Genomic DNA, 22,618 nt, shown 5'->3' on the forward strand with positions numbered 1-22,618 from the left:
AGATCATATTGGATTTGCACCCACAGAGGGGAAGGGAACACCTGTCTTAGCAGCACTGTGAAGAAATCCAGGCCACTTGGCTCAGCTTGATTGTTTTTCCCCTTGCTTCTACTCATCAACTCAAACCAAGCCTGTCTCTCTCTCCCACACACTCCCTTTCACGTGCGTCCTCTCATGAACTGGCAGTCTTTTGTTTTTTGCATGGTTGGTCATTAACTATCATTTTCCTAACAGCTGAAGATGATCCTCTGATGGACCATCGCCCATGCTGCTCCTGCTGATATGATTTCACTATGCTACGGAGAGAAGAGTGACATTTGTCTCATTCTAATTCCTGGAGCCCCTTGAGCAGAGTTAGGCCTGATGAAAGCTGCTGCTCTAAGCCAAGCCAACTTGGTCTCACTCAGCCCCTTTCCTGTGCTCTGCTGCAGCCTAGTGTGCTGACGCTTGTGGCCCTGGAGGCCAACTGAGCGAAAGGGGACTCTGGCTGTACTGGATTAGACGCTGGTGCTGTGCGAGTTGGACTGGACCAAGAGAGAACAGACCGGGCTCACACAGACTCGCATCATGCTGTGGGGACAGTAGGCTCCCTGTTTCAGCCCCTGCTGTGTGGCGCTTGTTTTTTTTTCTATCCTGCGATCTCTAAAGGTTTGGATGGTTGAGCACAAGGGCTACTTTGAAGGAGCCCACCGGTGGCTGTGGTTTGGCCAAAGCTGACAGACTGCTTGCCAGCTACTGCTGATTGTACCCTCTGCCCATTGCCTCCACTCCTGTAGCCTCCTCCACTGTGATCCCTAATATGGTGAGTGGAGGCTTCAGGCGTTGCAGACGTGGACTTAAATCATTTGCAATAGTGGTTTAGCAGGTTGGATTGCATTCTGCTGTATCCATTAACTCACTTTCAAGGACTTTTTGACTTGGGAAGAGAGACCACATCAAGCTCGTATATATATCTATTTTTTATCTTGGAAAAGAAGACTGCTCCACAGGAAGATGAAGCTGAGGAAACAGGTGACAGTGTGTGGAGGGGCCATATTCTGTGTGGCTGTGTTCTCACTCTACCTTATGCTGGACCGAGTCCAACATGACCCTGCAAGACGACAGAATGGGGGGAACTTCCCAAGGGTAAGAGTAATTGCGATAGTAGTGCACATATCTTGTCCCAAAGCCCTTATCTGTAGTTATTTTACTGTGTTGTATTGTGATACCTCATGGGATACTGTTTCAAGGTCTGAGGCGAGACTTTTTTAGGCACCGACTTCTGTAAAGACTTTTTTCTTTGATAACGCGTTGCATCAAAGCAAAAAATTAACATGAACAAAAGCTCTAAGGCCCAATTCTTGATGTTCACATTAGTTTGAATAATTCATATACCTTTATATATCCATATTTTAGTTCACCCTGTAACCTGAGAGGTTTTCTACATGGCCTGTTCTTTAGTAAACACTCGTTATGGAAACAACCACTGCTGTATGATTATGGTAGCAGGGCAGCATTGGTTTAATTAATATCAAGTATATTTTTTTGTTTTTAAATAAGACTACCGCCAATAAATGGGCTTAATGGGCTCTGGGTATGACTAAGACTAAGACAAATTATTTTAAACTTGAATGTGCCATGTGTTACTTTGGCTGACTGTAGATTTTGGTCAGAATTCTGGTGTTAAAAGTGTCCATCCAACTGTAATAGGAGTTAATGGACAACAGATTGTGGTTGGTTAGGGAGTAATAGGGACAATAGATTTTTTTGAGCAGCGGTATACAGCTCTGTAATTAATCCTGTGTGTGTGTGTGTGTGTGTGTGTGTGTGTGTGTGTGTGTGTGTGTGTGTGTGTGTGTGTGTGTGTGTGTCTGTGTGTGTGTGTGTGTGTGTGTGTGTGTGTGTGTGTGTGTGTTAAAGAGTCAGATCTCAGTCCTGCAGAACCGTATAGAGCAGCTGGAGCAGCTCCTGGAGGAAAACCACCAGATCATTAGTCACATAAAGGACTCTGTGATGGAGCTCACAGACACAGGAGCTGTGTCTCCCAGTGGCCACCTGCCCTTCAGGAGTGCCAATGGTTCGTGGGTGCTACCCTTCGATGGCCGCCCCACCTTCCTTGCCGTCAAGCCCCAGGATTGCCAATTTGCTGTAGAGAACCGTGATCAAACAGAACTTCAGGTAAGATTACTACCCTACCCTACTCGACACTACTGATGTTGCCATATGCCATTTTTCAGAGTGCATCTTGTGGACAAATGCAGCACTGGTATTGACTATGAGTGTGTGTTTCATTTTAGATGTTGGATGTGTACTCCCTCCTGAAGTTTGACAACCCTGACGGTGGTGTGTGGAAACAGGGCTTTGAAATCACTTACGAGCCTGGAGAGTGGGACAATGAACCGCTGCAAGTGTTTGTGGTCCCACACTCCCACAACGATCCAGGTGAGTTGCATAAGCATTCTGCATTGGGTTCACTGGGTTCAGTGTCCTGGCACAGCTTGATGATGACGAGCATGATGGAGAAGATGGTTTAAAAGCCTGTTTGAATCTGATTTTTTTTTTAGGACTTGTGACTGATTTTTCAGGAGAAATCCAAACAGTCTACTCTTGTCCATATAGAAAGGGACCAGGCAGCTACTGGGAGCTTGCCTGGGTCCAGACCTTTGAATGTGCCCACTCCACTGAGTTGACTGATTGTGGTCTGGCATCGTGATATGCACAGCGGTTTCTAGGATGGTTTCTAGGATCGGTCCAATGGGTGCTGGGGGATACTAGCTATTAGCCAATCGGGGACTAACGCAGATACGTTGGCCTCTAGTGATTGGTTAGGGAAATTTGAATCCCCCTCCCCCACGGAAATCAGTAAGAGGGGCTGCAATGTCAGACTGAAGATGGAAAAGGAGTGTAACGAGTTGTAAATTCTGTCTGATATCGGGCAAGTGGGATCCGAGTGGGAGGCTAGGGATCAGAATGTAGCAAAAATTCAAAATTTGATTCATTCGTCAACATTATTATTAGCATAATGCTGACATGATTGGCAGCTCGTACAAAAACAATACAATTAGAAAGATATTGGCATTGGGAGGCATTAGCTATTTTTCGATTAGAATGTCTTGGATTTTATTTTAGACTGACATTTCCATTACATTTGTTTACCACCCCTGCCACAAGCTTGCTAACCTGACAGTTATTGATTTGTTGACAGGGAACTCACAGAGAACTGCAAATATTGTTCCCCAACAACCGGAACAGGAGTTGGTTGGACCTGCATTCAATTAAACTGCAGTAAGGTTGTCCTCCGCAGTATTCCTTGTTCAGGGTCTATCAGGTGGCGAGATGATGCGATCAGAGATGGTATTGTCCATTCTCATTGAAGGCATTTGAAAGCCTTTTGACTGGTAATGAGCTTGTCTTTCTCAAAGCAAAGATGGGACTTTGAGAGTTTTAGTTGACTACAGGTCAGTTAAGTAGGTCAAGCAGTGAGAGTTGCACACCGTTACAAAGACCCGCAATGAATAACCTTCACTATGCTTCGACATAACCTATTGTTGATGAATTTGTGGTACATCAATACACATCTCTGTGAAAATATATTGGCATTATGTGAGATAAGTATTTGAGCATATTTATAGGCAGTTGTACTGTGTGATGTGGTCCACTTACAAAGCCCATGCAAAGTGCATTTTAGTCACTTTCAACCAATCTGTTGAGTAGCTTTCTGACGGTAACTGCTCTAGTTAACACGTTCACTGCCAACGACGTATTGATACGTCAAGCAGAATCCAACCGTTGACTGCCAGCGACGTATTGATACGTCAAAAAAATGATTTTTTTTTTTTTGACCGTGGGATGTGCATCTAACCCTTTTACATCTCTTATATAATTATTGGAGCCACCAAACGTTTACAACCCATTCCACCGACCCACTAAGTGGCAACAGTGCTCTCCTGACTAGAGGAAGGCAAGCATTTTTTTAACTTGTCACGCCATTCTCACCCCAGCCATTCTTATGAAAATGGATGGGGGAAAACGCTTTCGTTTTCGCGCTGATTGCTGGCGATGCGGGATTGCAAATTTACATAATAGATTACAGGTGGAACACACTTTGAAACACGCAGCATAAATATGACCAGAATCGCAAAAGCTTCTCTCAACCAAAACTCCAAGAAGCGAGCGAGTCCATCCCGACTTCCTCAAACAGCGGCCGCGCAGCCACAGGCACAGGACAGCAGCAAAGCACTGAGACTGGTGACAAGCTTGTGACGGCCGCTGCAGCCAAGAAGAACGCCCACGGAGGGAGGAGTTGAAGCAACTCTCCCTCTCGCTCTCCCTCTCTCTCTCTCTCTCTCTCGCTCTCTCTCTCTCCCTCCCTCCCTCTCTCTCTCTCTCTCTCCCTCTCACTAGGATTAAACCTAGTGCGTCTCCCTCCCGAGAGGGAGGGAGAGAGAGAGAGAGGGAGGGAGAGCGAGAGGGAGGGAGAGAGAGAGAGAGAGAGAGAGGGAGGGAGAGCGAGAGGGAGGGAGAGAGAGAGAGAGAGAGAGAGAGCGAGAGGGGGAGAGAGAGAGAGAGAGCCAAAAATGAATGGTTAAAGTGACTGTTCTATCGAATTTCACAAAAAGCCGTTTATCTCTGAATATTTTTTCTGACGCTAAAACCATGCTGTATTCAACTGCTAATGCTTACATAACTACTAACTCTACAAACTAACTCTTTTAGACAGAGAAAGCACACATTCTATTAGTTCTTTTGAGATATTGTGTGTTCACAAAATCTTAGCAGAAAAGAATCCTCGGGTCTTGAAAGATGAGCCAGAATCCTCAAAAAACCCCTCTGGCAGAAGCTAACTACAGTAAAAAAAAAACGTCTGGCAGTGAATGTGTTAAATAAAACTTTTTTAGTTTTATTTTGGATCCAATGCAGCACTTTTTCTACACAATCGTGTCTCTTACCTGACCTGTCTTCGTGCCCTGCTATTGGCGTGCCAGATGAAGAGGACAGAAGTCAACTTATTTGGATGTGGTCCATGTTGTGGTGTACAGTCATTCTGCCAACTTGTGGACAATGCTCAGAAATTCATTTGTATCACGGCAGGCTGGATCAAGACCTATGACAAGTACTTCACGGACCAGACACAGCATATCATAAGCAACATGGTGGTGAAGCTGGCTGAGGACCCACGCAGGAAGTTCATCTGGTCTGAGATTTCATTCCTCTCCAAGTGGTGGGAGAGCGCGGACGTTCAGAAGCAGGAGGCCATGCGCAAGTGAGTCAGAGCTTGGCAGAGCACATCCACATGGCCTGTGAAAGGCAGTGTCAGTCAGATCATGGCACTCTTAACACCCCCCATCAGATCATGGCACTCTTAACACCCCCCATCGCAAATCTCTCTTCCTCTCTGTACCTTTCAGTCTGTTGCAGAGTTAATGCCGTCTCATTTCTCCAACCAGAGCTTAAAATGAGCTGAAATTGCTATGATGCACAAGAGCAAATTGACCTTCTCTTGCTTCTCTTGTCAACATGTTCCAGTGATCCCTCTTAAGTATTTTACACAATAGCTAAGTATTCATGGAGAGACAGTGAATGCTCCAGAATAGTTATCTGGTGAATGTGACCTCATTTATCCTCACCGTGCTTTCTTAATCCTCTTTCTTCGACAGACTGATCCTTGGAGGGCAGGTGGAGATTGTGACTGGAGGCTGGGTTATGACGGATGAAGCCAATGCTCACTACTTTGCCATGCTAGACCAGCTCATTGAAGGTCATCAGTGGCTGGAGAGAAACCTAGGTATGGGCTGGATTAGAAATGGTCCCTCACTCAGGGTTCTTCATTTAGCTATGGAGGCCAAAGGCCTATAAAGTTAAAATTCCTCTCAGTGCCTGATGGTAAAACCTCAACTTGTCCCATATCCTGCCTCAGCTCCTCACACCCGGTGGGCAATAAACACTTTTTGCTTCAGTGCCCCATATGCTACCCATTGTTAATTTTGTCGACAAAAACTATGACCAAAAATTGTTTGTCAATCACCTATTTTCACTGACAGTGTTTTCCCTATATGCATTCAGCAGCGGTGCACCACCGCTGGCCGCTGCTATAGATTTTTTCTTTAGAAATTATTTATTATTATTATTATTATTTTAAACGTATTACAGACGCTTCATATCCAGTCAATTCACACACCTGTAAGTAAAGCATATACAGGTAAACAAGAAACTTGTGCTCCGTCGCTTACCTGATGATGTCAGCACAACGCATAGGTGTAGGAAGGAAGCATGGGGGACAGGGGGATATTAAAAGATGTTAAAATGTCCCTCTCAAAAAACAAAGTACCGTACTACATTCTGTTATTTACCTCCACATTGAAAAATTAACCACTAGACTGTTATTTCGAAAAAAGATTTTTTATGGGCCATATGTATGTTTAATTAAAATGGGGGAAAATAATATTGTGAAATGCTGTGATATTTTGGTAGATACTGTACCATACTGTGAAATTTCATACCCATTACATCCCTATTGCCCAATACAATTTTATTGACTGGCTGTCCTACTAGACAGTCAGGACTAGGCACTAGGCAGGGCGCGCTTTGCAAGTGAAATAAAGAAAATTGTGCTTCACCACAGCTGCTACAACTCCATTCTAGGGGAAACACTGATGATGAAAACTAGATGTTAACTAAATAAAAACAAAGTTGTGATGAAAAAATCTATGAGAGGACATATGACACTTTTGCCAATGAATAACAACCAGACGAAAATGTTAGGGAGGGACGGATTGGGAAGAGATCTACTGTAGATTTAGTCGACTAAAATCTTATGATATTTAGTCAACTAAAACTAAAACATTTCATATGTTGTAGTCATGCTTGCATTACTTTAAGGTAAAATTTAAATTGCCGTCCTAGGTGTAACTCCTCGCACTGGGTGGGCGATAGACCCTTTCGGCCACAGTGCCACCATGCCCTACCTGCTGAAGAGGGCCAATCTGACCAGCATGCTGATCCAGAGGGTCCACTACTCCATCAAAAAACACTTTGCCTCTACCCGCAGCCTGGAGTTCATGTGGAGGCAGGCCTGGGGTGAGTGGACCAGAGCCAATACAGTCATCCAATCCATCTGCTTGTCTTTGTCAAGAGCATTTTAGATGAGTCATCTCAATCTTTATGGCGTTTAAAAGTGAGGCGTTGGACATTTTCGAAGGACAGCCAGTGATTTAATGGCGTGAGAACGGCCACCTTAATTTTTTTTATTCTGAAGTGTCTGCTGATGATTGACCGCCTATTTGTTGTGAAAGTTTCCCTCTGCCATACTTAGATCTTATCAGTTTATGATGTTCAATACATTCCAGGAGTTATTGTGATCAAGCGTTGTCTTTTTGTTGTACCTGCTGGAAATATTTCGACGTGAAGTCATGTCGTCTACATTTGGCCAGTTGTATGCGAGAATAAACAAGACCAGGCAAGCCTAGTTAAGCTGGACCCAGACTGCTGCCGCTCAGTATTGTGCAAGTCCACTGGCTCTCCTCTCTCATTCGGCTCAAAAGCAAAATATTCCCACTCTGGAGCTGTGGAGTTTGGTTGACACAGGTGATGCAATCAACTAGTTGATCTCCCAGGATTCATTCAGCTGCCTGCTGCTGCTCAACACCCACACATGCCTGTTTCAACAATGGGGAGCCAGGGAGGCAGTCAGTCAGTCAGTCAGTCAGTCAGTCAGTCAGTCAGTAACCCCCAGAGGCTCTTCTAGGCCGGCCCTCCTGGGTCCGGCAAAAAGAAAACACCACCAAACAATAAAACGGGCTCACAGGGTTTTCCCTGGCTTTTTGGAGGACTTAGGTGCGGTGTCACTGGGCGGGGGGTACTTTTACTGTATGTTTTTCAATAAAAAAAAGTATGCAATTTCACATCATTCTAGACCATTATTATTACTATTACTATATCTGTGTACAAACATTTGGAAAAACCAGAGCAGATAATAAATAAAGAAGACCAAAAAAGCAAAACTTGCTAAAGTCGTCCACATGGGGACCAACATTGATTTGACATTAATTTGGCTTAGGTGGTGCCCGAAGGGGCTTGGGTGCTGCACCTAACCCTTATAATGGCCAGGAAAACCCTGGGCTCAGAAATGCAAGGTACAATGCCAATAGCTCTTTATTTAATGGTGTTAATTTTTTCTATGGTTAGGGTTTCCTTTTTAAGTTCTTAAAGTGGATCCAAGTCAAAACTGTTTTTTTTGCTTCATCCTTAAGTTGTGAGTACCTTTTGTTTTTCCCACGGTCAGCGTAGCTGCAACGTGGGCTATACACGGCAAAGTCAGGTGAGTCAGTCTGGGGGAGCGGATACTGAGAGACGGTTACTGGCGACGTGCTTCATCACATGGCCTCTAGAGGGCGGAAAGTCTTGACTGTACGCGGCCAGCAGTTGTGGAGGCTTGCACCTGACGCAACTAGCATGAGGACGATGTCATATATATATATAGCTCACTACGGCGACCATATCATCAGAGAGGCCTGCCCCCTAGGTTGCAACACGGACGGTGGGCTTGTACAGAATCTGTGCTTGTTTGTTTCCTGTTTTGACAGACCCAGCATCGGGCACAGACATCTTTTGCCACATGATGCCATTCTACAGCTATGATGTGCCACACACCTGTGGGCCCGACCCAAAGATCTGCTGCCAGTTTGACTTCAAGAGGTTACCAGGCGGTCGGGTCAATTGTCCCTGGAAGGTGCCCCCGAAAGCTGTGGTGGAGACCAATGTGGAGGAGAGGTGAGGCAACCCGGGATTAGCCTTCCCTCTGGGCCAGCTACAGGGTGGAAGAGGCTATTTGGTACAGTATGTCTGCTGGATCTTGGTCACTTACAGTAAAGTTAGACCAAAGACAACAGGGGGGGGGGGACATAGACTGCAGATAGTCTTGAAGTCACGCCAAATAGCTCTGTAATCAGTCAGCCACTGTGACCCGGTTGTCAGTCGCAAGGACACGTTCCCATGGCTGATGCAAAACACCTCTCGTACGTTGAACTATATTGATTGACGTTCCCTTCCCAGTTCTAATTTGATCTGCCTCTTCCAAGGTCGTCGTGAGTTCCTGGAAAACTGGAGCATGCAAAACAGCACGATTTGGATGCCAAACAATTTGTCCTTTCTCTCTCTCTTTCTCTCTCTCCCCTTCTCTCTGTCACACACACAGGGCGACCGTGCTGCTGGACCAGTACCGTAAAAAGTCCAAACTGTTCCGCAGTAAGGTAGTTCTTATCCCTCTAGGGGACGACTTCCGCTTTGACAAAACACTGGAGTGGGATCAGCAGTACCAGAACTATCAGAAGCTTTTTGACTACATGAATTCTCACCCTGAGATGCATGTACAGGTGAGAAGCCATCTTGTCAGCTGTCATAAAGTGCGATGCCAGTTGGGCTTTGTGCGCATCTCCGTACAGCTTGCTCAGTATATCAACTTTGTTTGTGTGATAATGAACCATGTATTGCTTATGTTTTAGCGTCTTCCATGTTTTAGTGTCTGCCATGACTAGATGTTTTGTTTATAAGATTCCATCTAAGATGAAACAGACATAAGTAATAAAGAAAAATATTAAAATATATCTTGTTGTTCAGCTGCATCTGTGAGTAAGATCTGCATGAACAGCACATCTTTGCCTGTTTTTGACTGTGTCTCCAGGCCCAGTTTGGGACTCTTACAGAGTACTTCAATGCTGTTTACAAAGCCGGCGGAGTGGCGCAGGGATCCAGGCCTCCAGACTACCCAGTGCTTAGTGGAGACTTCTTTGCCTATGCAGACCGCGAAGACCACTACTGGACCGGCTATTTCACATCTCGGCCCTTTTACAAGAGCCTAGACCGCGTGGTGGAGTCGCACCTCAGGTGGGTCACTCTTAATGGCCTAGGGCGTGTTCACACTATTCTGGGTTTTTTTTTTGGGTCATGATGCAACATGATCTTTGTCTCCATAATGACGTCACACAATGTAGTCAGCTGATCAGCAGTAGATGTACAAGTTTCCTGCAGGCCCATTTGGTTAAGGTGCAGTCAGGTGCAGTAGACCACGAACCCCAGTTTGAGTTTGGACCTTGGACCTTTATTGCTTGTCATCCCCCTCTCTCTCAGATATCTTTTCTGTTTCTGTCTAATGTGAATAATCCAAATAGTCGTGTGTACAAAAAACTACAACAGCTGTAGGTTGCATAAACAAACCATAGTTGCATGCATGCATGTTGCATGAACCACTGGTTTGGGTTCACATTTTGGGGATGCCTATTTGCTATATTTGCAAAATAAAAAATTAGTAATGGTCATTAGTAATCAGTAATGTGTAATATTTAATTTGGATATGATGAGCAGGTAAAGCCAATCATTGATCATTTTACTCTTACTTTAGCAGAAAATACTAAAAGTTTAGGGAATTGTACTGTATCACTTTACTGTGATGCAGCTTTTTATCAATCAATCAATCAAATTTATATTTATCTAGTGCCAAATCACAACAAGAGTTACCTCAAAGCGCTTAGTCTTTAAGACCAGGAAGAAGTAACGTTTTTTTCCACACTATTACGATACAATACTGTATCTAGTCTAATCTAGACTTCTCGAGTCTTGATCTAGAGTTCTTCTTCGGTCAGCTCTTTAACTGACTGAACTTTAAGACTGCTCCTCAGTGATGAGTGCCTGTCAATGTCCTTCAGGGGGGCAGAGATCCTCTACAGCCTGGCAATCGCCAACGCTCGGCACGTGGGCATGGAAGGCCGCTACCCAGTCTCAGATTATGCACTGCTAGCCGACGCGAGACAATCTGTTGGCCTCTTTCAGCACCACGATGGCATCACTGGCACCGCAAAGGAGAATGTTGTCACCGACTACGGCAGCAGGTAAGGAGCTCAGATTTAGAAAGAAAATTACCATATGGATGGAAACAAATGCAATATAAGTCTATAATTGTCATTAAATGGAATGCACCGTGTCTTGTTTCTTTGATCCACTTCACTCCAGGCCCACTTAATAAACCTAAATACTTCTATAGAGCTGTGGGCCTAGCTGGTTTGAGTTTTCACAATCCCTTTAAGCTGGGCTTCTGTGTTCAGTATTTATAGCAAAATTGCAAAGCTGCCCACTGTGACTGCTGTAGTGAGTCATTGATCCTCCCACTCGTCTCTAGGTTACTGCGCGCACTGATTGGTCTGAAAAGAGTGATCATCAATGCCGCTCATTTCCTGGTGATGAAGAACAAGGAGTTCTATCGCTTCTACCAGACGGAGCCTTTCCTGGAGACGGTGAGGGGGAGCACAGTGTCACACTCACAGTGTCACACGCATATCTATTGTCTTCTGTCTGTAATCAGAGTGTGTCCCCCGCCCTGACCTGTACCTTTGTCTGTCTGTAGGATGACAGGCGTGCCACTCAGGACTCCATGCCCCAGCGCACTCTCATTGAGCTGGACCCAGCAGGACCCAGGTATCAAGTCAAGTTGATTTATATATAGCCCTAATTCACAAGCTTGTCTCAAATGACTTCATAGAGGATGTGTCTAGCTAGAACTAACTAAACACAATCAATACACAGAATTGAACAACTTATATAAAACAAGCATAGCAAGAAAGAAAAGAAAACAATCTAAAACAATTGAGCTATTGTACAGCCTAACTTAACCTACTGCCTAAGTAACTTAACCTACCGGCATCCCTCAGCCTTGGCCCTGATTGCCGTGACCTGGGCCAAATGCCGACGAGTTCACGGCATCCAGGGTCACCCTGATGCACACAAGGAAAGATTCTCAAGAAAACCTTAGTAGGAAAAAAGGGGAGGAACCTTGAACCACAAGCAATAGGGATTCCCCTCCCCCACCACCACCACCTTCACCCCTTAGCCCAGTGATACTCAACTGGCGGCCCGCGATGGAATTGCAATTTTTTTTTTTTTTTTTTTTTTTACAGTGCACCTGAACGCAACATGCAAGATACCCGCTGAATAAGTGTCCAAATGTTCATGTAATTCTGGCCAATACTCACACTTCTGTTATAGCATTTCAGTCTGGAATATGGAATATCTTTCAATAATCTATGATTTAGCTGCTAAATTGTCAAATACCGCCGTCTGCTCGCTACCCAGGCACTTATGTATGTACTTAACCTAAGTAACTATCCGGTGTGCACAACATTGTCAGACTAAACTCCGTCTGACACCTACAATCCGCTACAGAAAAATGTATATTGATTGTTTATTAACTGGCCCCTGGCCTTCTATCATTTCACAAAAGTGGCCCCCGGGCAAAGCAAGTTGAGTATCCCTGCCTTAGCCCCTCTACCTTGCACTACCTGCCCCTCAGCCACTGTGACATGCTGTGCCTCTGATCGCCCCTCTCTTGCTACCAGGTACCTGGTTCTGTTCAACCCCGTGGAGCAGGAGCGGCTGTGTGTGGTGAGGGTACTGGTGAACACGGTCAGGGTGCGGGTGCTCACCGAGGACGGACAGACGCTCCCCGTGCAGCTGAGTGCTCAGTGGACCTCCTCTAGCCAAATGAGCGCAGAGGTGTTTGAGGTAAGAGATGAAGGCTCTGCGTGTTTTTAGCTGGCAGCGCTCAGGAGATGTCAGGCCGGGTGGAAGGGCCACGTGTGGCTCTCGCTGTCTCCACGTGACGCCTCAAGGAGCAGAGCTTTTGCACGCCTAAAAAGGGCAGGTGCATAGAAGATTAGAGAGGAGCAAGAATCAAGTTAAACGAACCACGGTCTGATTCACTTGCGATTTAAAAAGTTCAATTTTTAAACTTTTCATTCAACTTTTTAATTGCAAGTGATGCAGACAGTGTGCGGGAGTCCTCCCTTTATCTATGTGACACCTGAAAGCCCTATTCTTAAACTTTTGCTTCACTAGGCAAGATTATATGCAGAACTACACCCATCTCATCAGCCTACATCTTCAAGTGCGTCTGCCATAGAGAACGTGGAGATGACCTCACCGTCGTAGGTGCTGTGTGGTCCGATCCAGCTCAAGGTTATATAGCCCGCTGCCTTTCTGTTTGCGATTCAGAAAAAGTTTGCCATGGTAGGTCAGTGCTGCTGCATCAAGGATTGCCATACAGTAATACTTCACACAACAGGGAGCGAACTGGATAAAAAGGTGCTCTTTCACCTTTCCTGGTTGAGGAGCTGACGAGTGTATAGTAGATGACAACACATTGACCCTCAGCTACGCTCATCGTCTTAGAGCAGTGTTTCTCAAACAGTGGTCCGCGGACCACTGGTGGTGGTCCACTCAAACTTTCTTTGAACTTTGAATATATTTGAACTGAACAGGAGAAATAAATGTAAATGGACTAACTAAAATAAATTACATATATATTTTTTACATCAGTTATCTTGTTTTCATAATTGTGGGAAGCCAAAAATGTGATTGATTGTACTGCTATTTGTCATTTAATTAGCCTGTAATTTGTATTTTACAGTTGAAGTAGTAGGCCTATTGTTTTTAGGGGTGTTTTGGGAGTTAGGTGGTCCCCGAGTTTTTTTCATTGGTTTAAGTCGTCCTTGGTCTGAAAAAGTTTGAGAAACACTGTCTTAGAGGTTAAACAAAGCAACGCTACTGTAACTTCATGCAGTGATTCTCAACCTTCTTCATATCAAGGACGCCTGATTTATTCCACATTAGGGTTACGGACTCCCATTTGATTTTGTTTCCAAATCTGAGAATATTTTTGTTTGTTAGTTAGCTGTGGTTAGTAGGATAGTATTTGCTGTTGTTGAATTCATTGTTCATGTTATAGAGACAATATGGAACAACAAGATCAATAAAGCCAGCCTACATTACATGAGTCAAAAAAATATTAGGAGTGTTTTCAATGAACAGATTGCTTTGTTATGGCTCATGTTTAACGTCTGTAATCCGTCTTGTGCTGCCAAGTCATATGGCTCTATGTTGTTGGGTCCCTTTTGTTTCTCTTTACCCTTCTTCAGAACAAACTTAAAAAAAAAGAAAGAAAAAAAAAAGAAACGTAACCACCGCACAGGTAACCTAAACCTAACAAAGGAATGGGATACACCTAACAAGGTGCTCCCGTCTCAGCATGCAACACTGTGGGACTCCACATTCTCTATAGAGAAGTGCGTCTCATCCCCCTAACTGAGACACTGTAGGTTCGCTGTATTTGCCCAAATCAAATTGTCGTGTCGGGGTATGGACATTATTCCACACACAGGAGGTAATAAGATTAAAGTTGAACTGAACTGAAATATAAAGAAAAAGCTGGACTTACTAAGGCTAGATTTTTGCCTCTTCCGTCAATTCTTTTATCCTATGGTATTAATGTGATCACAGATTGGCAAACATGAGCGTGCTGTGTGCAGTTGACTGATGGTAATGGTACATCGTTTTTGTCTTTTGAAGTGCAAATTTTTCGGTTGCCTCATATTTAGAGCTGCCAGTTGCCTCGTGCATCTTTAAACACTTTCCTATCTCTAGGGTTGAAAGGCCTTTTTAATGACAGCACACTTGTGCTAAAAGTGTGCTTGTTTTTACCTTTCAGCGACTGGAATACTGAGTGTAAAACATGCCTTGCTGTCAACACAAGACGGCACTGTCAAATGTTTATGTGCGCATGTTTGCATTCATTTATTAATGCAACCTTATGCCAGCGTGGTTTTGTTCTCTCTTCTGTCCAGGCAGCGTTCATGGTTCGTCTGCCTGCCTTGGGTTTGGCCGTGTTCCACCTGTACGACGCCCCCGACTCGCCCATGACTCTGCGCTCCGACACCCTGCTGAGGCTGGCGGGCCAGGGGGTGAGCGCCCGGGCCGTGGACCCCCTGCCCATCCGCTCGCAGCAGGCCGACCCGCAGACCTTCTACATCACCAGCCAAGCTCTCACACTGGGCTTCTCCGGAAGCAGCGGCCTGCTGGAGGTCAGTGTTTTCCTTTTTATCTGCCCAGCCAGCGAGATCAAGAGCTGCTGATGTGACTGCTTTCCGATAAAATATCTGAAGCGGGGGGAAATTGGCTCCTCTGTTTAGCTTTCATCTCGACGAAATGAAAGAGCGAAAAACAGGAGTTTGATTTCCCGACAGACCCGTTTGTTTGATCAAAGATAACATGACGTGGCCTTGCTCTTGCTGCGGCTCAGACAGCCTGTTTGATCTCTCTCGTTTACCCTTTTCCCGTTTCTGCATCTCTTTCCTTCCTTCCCCTCGCGTCTGTCTCATCCCTCACAGAGTATCCGGCGTAAGGACGACCCGCAGGAGGTCAAGGTTCAGATGCAGTTTGTGACGTACGGCACTCGGCCCTCCAAGGACAAGAGCGGGGCGTACCTCTTCCTGCCCGACGGGAAAGCAAAGGTTGTTCGCTCACTTCCTCTATCCCGGTTTGCTCGGGGGTGGGGTTTAGGGGAGAGGTGTATTCTGTTCTTCTTCACTGAAACACAACCGTAGGGAGTTTAGCGTCTCAATTGCAGTACTGTAATTTTACACCTGGCTATTGCTGCTGTTGCTCACTTTCTCCTGCTCTCTCTCTCTCTCTCTCTCCAACTCTATGGTTTCTCCTGCTCGTTGTCTCTCTCTCTCGCTCCAACTCCATTGTTTCCTGTGTGTTCCTGCAACATCCTGCTGTCAGCCCTACAACCCGAAGGAGCCTCCTGTGGTGCGTGTCGTGGAGGGGCCTCTCTTCTCCGAGGTGGTGGCCAACTACCAGCACTTTCAACAGGCCATTCGCATACACAACGTGCCAGGTAATAAACACCTGTGTTCAAATAGTATTTGTAATGGCTTTTTATAGTTTGTATTAGCTTGCTCAGGCAACAGATGGGCGGGGTTTTGCCACCAGGGGTGAGTGCCAGGATGTATAAAATAACAGGAAATAATTAGCATTATCTCCGACCACCCCCCCTCCCAACTGACAGTATCTGAGATGTCCTGATGGTGGTAAACCCCACTTATCTTGTACTTCTAGATGGATACAAAATGCTAAGGGCTAATTGCAATTAATGTTCCCAGTACCCAATACCCAGAAGGGCAGTAAGTGCACGCACGCACCCTTCCAGTCACTTCCCTTCTCTCTGCTTCTTTGTGGTGTTGTCCTCTCAGGAGTGGATGGCTTGTCTATAGACATCACCACTACGGTGGACATCAGAGACCAGAGCAATAAAGAGCTGGCCATGCGACTCGTCACCGACATCCAGAGTGGGGACGTCTTCTACACAGACCTCAATGGCTTCCAGGTCAGCTCACCGCCAGACTTATTTCTTTTCTTTGTGTGCTTTTAGAATATGACATCATGCATCTCTGATTATGCGAACGATGACTAGCTGATGATAGCCGCCGTGAGATTGAGTTCACGGATTTAATCTATTATTTTGGCTCTGCAGACACAGGAGGTTAACTACGCATGACCTGATAATCGTCTCTTGCGGAGTTTCACATCTTCCTCTGTGTGTGTGTGTGTGTGTATGTGTGTGTTCCCTCCTGTAGATTCAGCCCCGCCGCCACTACATGAAGCTTCCCCTGCAGGCTAATTTCTACCCCATGCCCAGTCAGGCGTACATCCAGGACAGCCATCACCGCCTCACCCTGCACACAGCTCAGTCGCTGGGCGTCACCAGCCTGGAGAATGGTCAGGATGCTGTTTTCTCTCTCTGTCTGTCTTTTTATTTCTTTTGTGTTTTATTTTGCAATTTATTGTCCTACTTAAAATGGACAGCCTGTTTCTTTGTATGCCATCTCTAGTTTTATGACAGCCGGCACTGAAAGCGGCTTGAAGGGAATATGCTGGAAGTAGATATTGTCTTTTTTTTCCTCAGAAGGTATATAGAGAAGAGAGGACTATTCATGCCTTCATATTTTGTATTAAGCGAGCCATTTTCTGTTTGTGAGAAATAGACACATTTATCAAGAAGGGCAAGGTAAGTTTATTTGTACATACACAGAGGCAATTCAAATTGCTTTACATAAAATAGATAAAAAGAAGAGCGTAGAGAAATAAAAAATATTAAGAAAAAAGTATTACAAAGCATACTAATAAACAATAAAAAAACAATAAAATCCAGAAGGCCACAGTACAATTTGGAGACTTCACATAAAAATAGACAGAATGAACATACAAACAGGGATGGGATACAATTTATTAGGAGCAAATCAAGTAAACTAAAAAAGATTTAAAAAAATTACCGCCCTAAAGGAAACATATTAAACAGATTAAACTTATCCATACATTTCCTAGATGAAACCCCCCAGCTCGGTCGAGTTTTCCAAGAATATATTCCTGCCTATATCCACTGGAAGTCGTGGTCGACTGTTGTGTGCAGGTTGTGTATGCAGGCTTTGTATTGAAGTTGTGGTATGTGGGTGTTACCGCCCCCCTCAGGTCAGTTGGAAGTTATCATGGATCGGCGGCTGATGCAGGACGATAACCGCGGGCTGGGCCAGGGCCTGAAGGACAACAAGAAGACGGCCAACCGCTTCCGCCTGCTGCTGGAGAGGAGGTCCACCGGCAACAAGGTCAGTGAGAGGACAGCCGGGCGCCATTGAGCCTGTGTGACGGCTGTTTAATTGCTCTTGCAATACCCACACACACCACACATCAAATGGAACTGAACACATCTGTTTAATCTTGGAGATCTCTGTGCAAGGTTGTTGAGTTGGAATGGAACATTGTCTTGTCCTTCATTCCGTGTTTAACGCCTTTCTCCATATTTTTTTTCCATTATCATCTGTCTTTATGTCATCCTCTCTCCACTCTTTTCTCTTATTTCTTTCACTGTTTTCCTCCTCCTCTCCTTTTCCACTCCATTACCCTCAGCATGATGGTTTCTTTGCCAAACTCTCCTCCTTGTTTCCTTCTTTCCTCTCCCAAATCTTGAGTGGCGGAGTTCAAGAGGTAACGTTGCCTTGGCAACAGTACGGATGCTAGTAGCTAGCCTGCATTATAGTCTGTGCTGTAGCTCCAGTTTCTAGCCTCCTTTTTTCTTTTCTTTTTGCTTCACTCCGCCTCATAGCCTGAGCCACAACAGTCCATCTTTACGACAGCGGCATTGAAAGTAACAAGTGATATCATTTATCAAGTAAATGGATACACTTTGGGAGAAAATGCAAGGCTCTGCTTGCAATTTTATCATCCAACTCACTGCTAAAAACTGCTGATGCAAGAAAGGATGATGTTGCTCTGGCCAGCCATGGTCCTCCATTCAACAAGACATCATGCGTTGTTTTTGAAACACTAATGCTCTTAATTTGACTGTGATGTTGCACTCCATCACGAGTCACGACACAGGCTGTGGCTGTAACACATGATCACATCTATGGAAAATCCCAATCAAAATCGATTAGCGTTGTCTTTTTTGACTAGACTTATTCTGTAAATTCTAGTCTAGAGTCTCTATACCTCAAGTAGTACAATTCTAGGGGGCGTCTGGGTAGAGAGATAAAAGCACTTGCCTACCGCCGCGGAGACCCGGGTTCAATTCCCGGCAGCGGTACTTCCAGCTTCCGTTGCTACAGACACAATTGGTCGTGTCTGCAGGTGGGAAGCTGGTGGGGTATGTGTCCTGGTCGCTGCACTAGTGCCTCCTCTGGTCGTTCGGGGCGCCTGTTTGGGGGGGGGGGAGAACTGGGGGGAATAGCGTGATCCTCCCATATGCTACATCCTACCGGTGAAACTCCTCACCGTCAGGTGAAAAGAAGTGGCTGGCGACTGGCACATGTATCAGACAAAGCATTATGCTGGTCTACCCACTCTCCCGACATCAGCGGAGGAGGTGGAGCAATGACCGGGACAGCAGGGGGAATTGGCCAATTACAATTCCAAAAAAGTAATACAATAATAGCAAATGAAGGAGTTAAACTAGTTCCAGAGGTGAGTCACTGATAGTTAATGATTGTCAGTTGCAACAGCGGTGTTAATCCGTCCTTCTCTGCCCTCCTCCAGATGGTGGACATGGGACCGACCAGCTTCCCCTCTGTGCTCAGTCACATGACCAGTGCCATCTTAAACCACGAGGTCTTGGCGCTCCCGGTCCTGCCCAAAAAGCGTGGCATCCCTCCGCTGCAAACCTTCGCCCCCCTCAAGTCCATCCTTCCCTGTGACTTCCACCTGCTGAACCTGCGCAGCATCCAGAGCCAGGTGAGAAAGGGGGGAAACATTGTAATGTGGCAGTAATAAATGCTACAAATAGATGTTGATTTTTACTGTGCGTATTATATGTTTTGACATTGAAACTGACCCATGCCTCTTGTGGTGATTCTCTGTGTGTGTGTGTGTCCGTGTGTGTCCGTCCGTGTGTGTCCGTGTGTGTGTACAGCAGGACCCCCACGCTCCTTCGCCCTACGCTGCTCTGATTCTTCACCGGCTGGGCCTAGACTGCGGCCTGGAGGCTCAGAACCTGGGCTTCAACTGCACCACCACACAAGGACAGGTCAGTACACACACACACACACACACACACACACACACACACACACACACACACACACACACACACACACACACACACACACACACACACACACACACACACACACACACACACACACACACACACACACACACCCCCACACACACACACACACACACACACACCATAGTTCTTCTGAATTTTGCTCCAAACCCTCCAGTCATGATGTAGGAACAAGTAGATGTTGTGCATTCTGCGTACTACCTATGTTCCTCATATATCTGTGTCTGATGCCCATTCGCTCCTGCTGCTTTCTGTCTTTCTAATACCCTCTGTCTCCCTCCTCTCCCTCTGTCTGTGTAGCTGACCGTGTCAGGTCTGTTCAGGCATCTGGACCTGCACTTGCTGCAGCCCATGTCTCTGACTCTGATGCACCCCAGCGCCCCTCTGGCCAATGACTCCGCCATCAGCCTGGATCCCATGGAGATCTCCGCCTTCAAGCTCAAACTGCACTAAGGGCTACAGAGTCAATAAAAGCACCCCCAGGCTAAGGCTAAGACCAGGGCCAGGACCAGGACCAGGACCAGGACCAGGCCCAGGCCCCCGGCCGGCCAACGTTCAGACTAGCGTAGAGGCTCTGGATCTCTTTGTTTCGCCGAGCCACAAACACCACAACTCGGAGAAGCAGGCTCCACTGTAACAGGACTGACTGCACAGCAGGGGGCAGACGATAGCCGTTACTGTGGCCGTCTCGGAGAGCAAGAAACCCTGGTCGATTTTGCAGCCTTTCCAAAAACATCATCATCAAAAGACAGTTTTTTCCAGTGCGCTAGAAAATCTCATTTAGTTTTTTTCCCTTCAAGAACTTTATTACCGTACATGTCTTTGTATCCCTGCTCCATCATGGACTTACTACTGAATGTAAATATCACAGTGACAGGGACCTGGGACTTGTGCCGCATCGGAGTGCAATTTACAAAGCTTTATTTGGTGTATGGGTTTTTTTTTTTCTACCAGTGAAGGACTTCCTCTTAAGTCGAAACGCATCACAGCTATTTCTTTTTGTACTTGTAAAATCCAACGATGACTGCATTTTGTCTTTTTTTATGCTGTTTTTATGACTGAGCCGAATGCAGCAGAGTAATTGTATGAAGCGAATGTGTGAGTCTCTTCATCTCCTCCTTGAGCTACGGCTCCAGAACCTGTCGTAGGTCCGAGTCGAAATCCAAGAGTCTCTTTTGTGTCAATAATTTGGGATCATTCCCTAAATACCCCCCCCCCCCCTTCTTTGTTTTTTTTTCTTGGGTTATCTCCATTCCTGCTGTCCATCATTCTTTCTTGTAGACAGTCAGAAGTCTCTCACTCTTCCTTTTAATTTCCAAGTGCTTCTAGCTTTGCGTCCTGAGCAGTAAACTGTAGAAAGTTTGCAATGGGAATTTCAGTTGTATTTAAATTACCTCTCCTCCCCCTCGGCCATTCCTGTACTTACAGTAGGGTTGGGCGATATGGTTGAAATCAATATGATAATCATAAGGATTTTTCTCTATATATCACGATATCGTCCATGTTATGCATAATCATGTTAAATAATCAAATGAATGTTCATCTCATTGAACTGTTCGGTAATGGTAGTTGTGATGTAAAAACAACAGAAATATTCAAATAATATTCCTACCATACCTCATTTTATGAGTTTTAAAATGAATCAATTCAGTCGAGACAGCAGAAATGTATGTCACGGCGATATTAATATATCTTCATATCATCACGATATGATCCCACTGAAAGAAGATAAACGATCATATTGAATTATGGCCCAGCCCTACCTGTGTTTAGTGTATGCTTTGTCCATCAGCATTGAGAGGGCGGTTTTGTGTACTATACTGTATGCAGTAGAAGAATAGACAAAGACTATACCTCATATTAACATATGGCAGATATATTGGTGTGTACTGTATGTGTGTGTAAATATAGTGTGTTGATGTGAATACTTGAGAGGATTTGTGGGTGTAGAGGGTACAGAGTACACTATCAGGGACCATTCATCTTGCTGCAAGGCATTGTCAGTCAGTTCGGGTGTTAGTGTGTGTATGTGTGTAGTACTCGGTCATATCATTGCCTCCATTGAGTCAAAGGGTGAAGACCCAAACAAGTTGGATCAAACCATACACAGGGACCCTTCCACATACGTTAAAAACCCAAATTTGTTTCAACTTTATTTTAGTTTGTTTTAAAATGTCTGATCCCACAGATGCTGCTTATCTTGAGGCTAGTCTTGAAGCGCTCTGCCTTCTCTGGTGCATATCTGCCTTTACTGTGGTGGTGGGGGGAGATGTTATCTGTGCCCAGCCAGACATCCCATCCTGAGACATATTTCACACTTGTACCGCCGCCACACCGGCCCACTGTGTCCATCGCTTAAACCTGTCATTAGAATTCCTTCTCCTCAGGAGGTCCACTTTGTTGCGCTCCTGCTCTGGAACCTACGTTTTGACCCAATAGTGTAATCATGTCTGGTCTTCCACAATTCAATAAATGCCACTCTCCCACAGCAGGCGCGTGTTACTTCCCCCTCCCCTCCAGCTGTGGGAAACGTTTCTGAAAGACCAAGACTTCACTGCATCTTAAATTGCACTTTCTCCTGAATTGTCTTCTGTCCTACCTTCTCTCCTACCGTGTCCGTCCGTGCGTCTGAGTCGCCCTGTTCAAATGTCAATTTTTAAAAAAAATTGATATTTGTTGTAGCACTGTCTTTTGTTGGTTGAGATGGAATATATGAAGGTGTGATCTTTCCTGTATTTGTCTCTTCCTGGTTATCTGTGAGCAAAAGATACATAGAACTACAGATGAGATGCGGGGGAATGAATAAAAATCCCAAATGATTAATTCCTCTTTTCTCTGTTTGGTTTCTGTGCACATCGGGGGTGATCAGCTCTCAAAACATTTGATTAAAATGTGATAATGAAGTTTTAATGTGTTGTCATGCTGCTTGCCTGTCTCCCATGGTAACGGAGGACTATCGTTTCACATTTCCTCTTGTACAGCAGCAGGGGGCAACATTGAGTCAGAGTGCGGGACAAGGCAGGGCATACAAATGCTGTGTCTCCAGAGTCCTGATAAGTCTTAGAGATATCAGCCCTTTGAGCCTCTATCCGCCGCTTCAGCTGTCAGCAGTTGGTCTCCCACACAGGCAGGAGGCGGTTGAGGAGATAACCTGACTTCAAACTGGACAGGACGGCTGGCCACAGGCATCGAGTTGAC

At 45.4% G+C, this 22,618-nt stretch overlaps 1 protein-coding gene across 2 annotated transcripts; it reads left to right on the forward strand.

The window, feature by feature from the left end:
- The first annotated feature begins 578 nt into the window (after positions 1–578).
- man2a2 (mannosidase, alpha, class 2A, member 2) lies at positions 579–22,236 on the forward strand. 2 transcript variants are annotated; one of them, XM_083655102.1, is made up of 22 exons: positions 579–1,125; positions 1,900–2,157; positions 2,277–2,421; positions 5,071–5,242; positions 5,637–5,764; positions 6,883–7,056; positions 8,562–8,748; positions 9,173–9,350; positions 9,659–9,861; positions 10,680–10,862; positions 11,150–11,264; positions 11,375–11,445; positions 12,363–12,528; positions 14,646–14,882; positions 15,189–15,311; positions 15,586–15,700; positions 16,056–16,189; positions 16,440–16,581; positions 17,332–17,465; positions 18,892–19,086; positions 19,265–19,378; positions 19,721–22,236. In XM_083655102.1, exons 1-22 carry the CDS (start codon positions 994–996, stop codon positions 19,871–19,873), a joined length of 3,459 nt encoding a protein of 1,152 aa, XP_083511228.1. In that variant the 5' UTR covers positions 579–993; the 3' UTR covers positions 19,874–22,236. The 2 variants fall into 2 exon arrangements, with proteins under 2 accessions (XP_083511228.1, XP_083511227.1); XM_083655101.1 differs by having other exon boundaries at positions 19,268–19,378.
- Positions 22,237–22,618: the final 382 nt, after the last annotated feature.

The sequence above is a fragment of the Poromitra crassiceps genome, assembly GCF_964638095.1.
Source record: "Poromitra crassiceps genome assembly, chromosome: 18".
Taxonomy (NCBI): Eukaryota; Metazoa; Chordata; class Actinopteri; order Beryciformes; family Melamphaidae; genus Poromitra; species Poromitra crassiceps.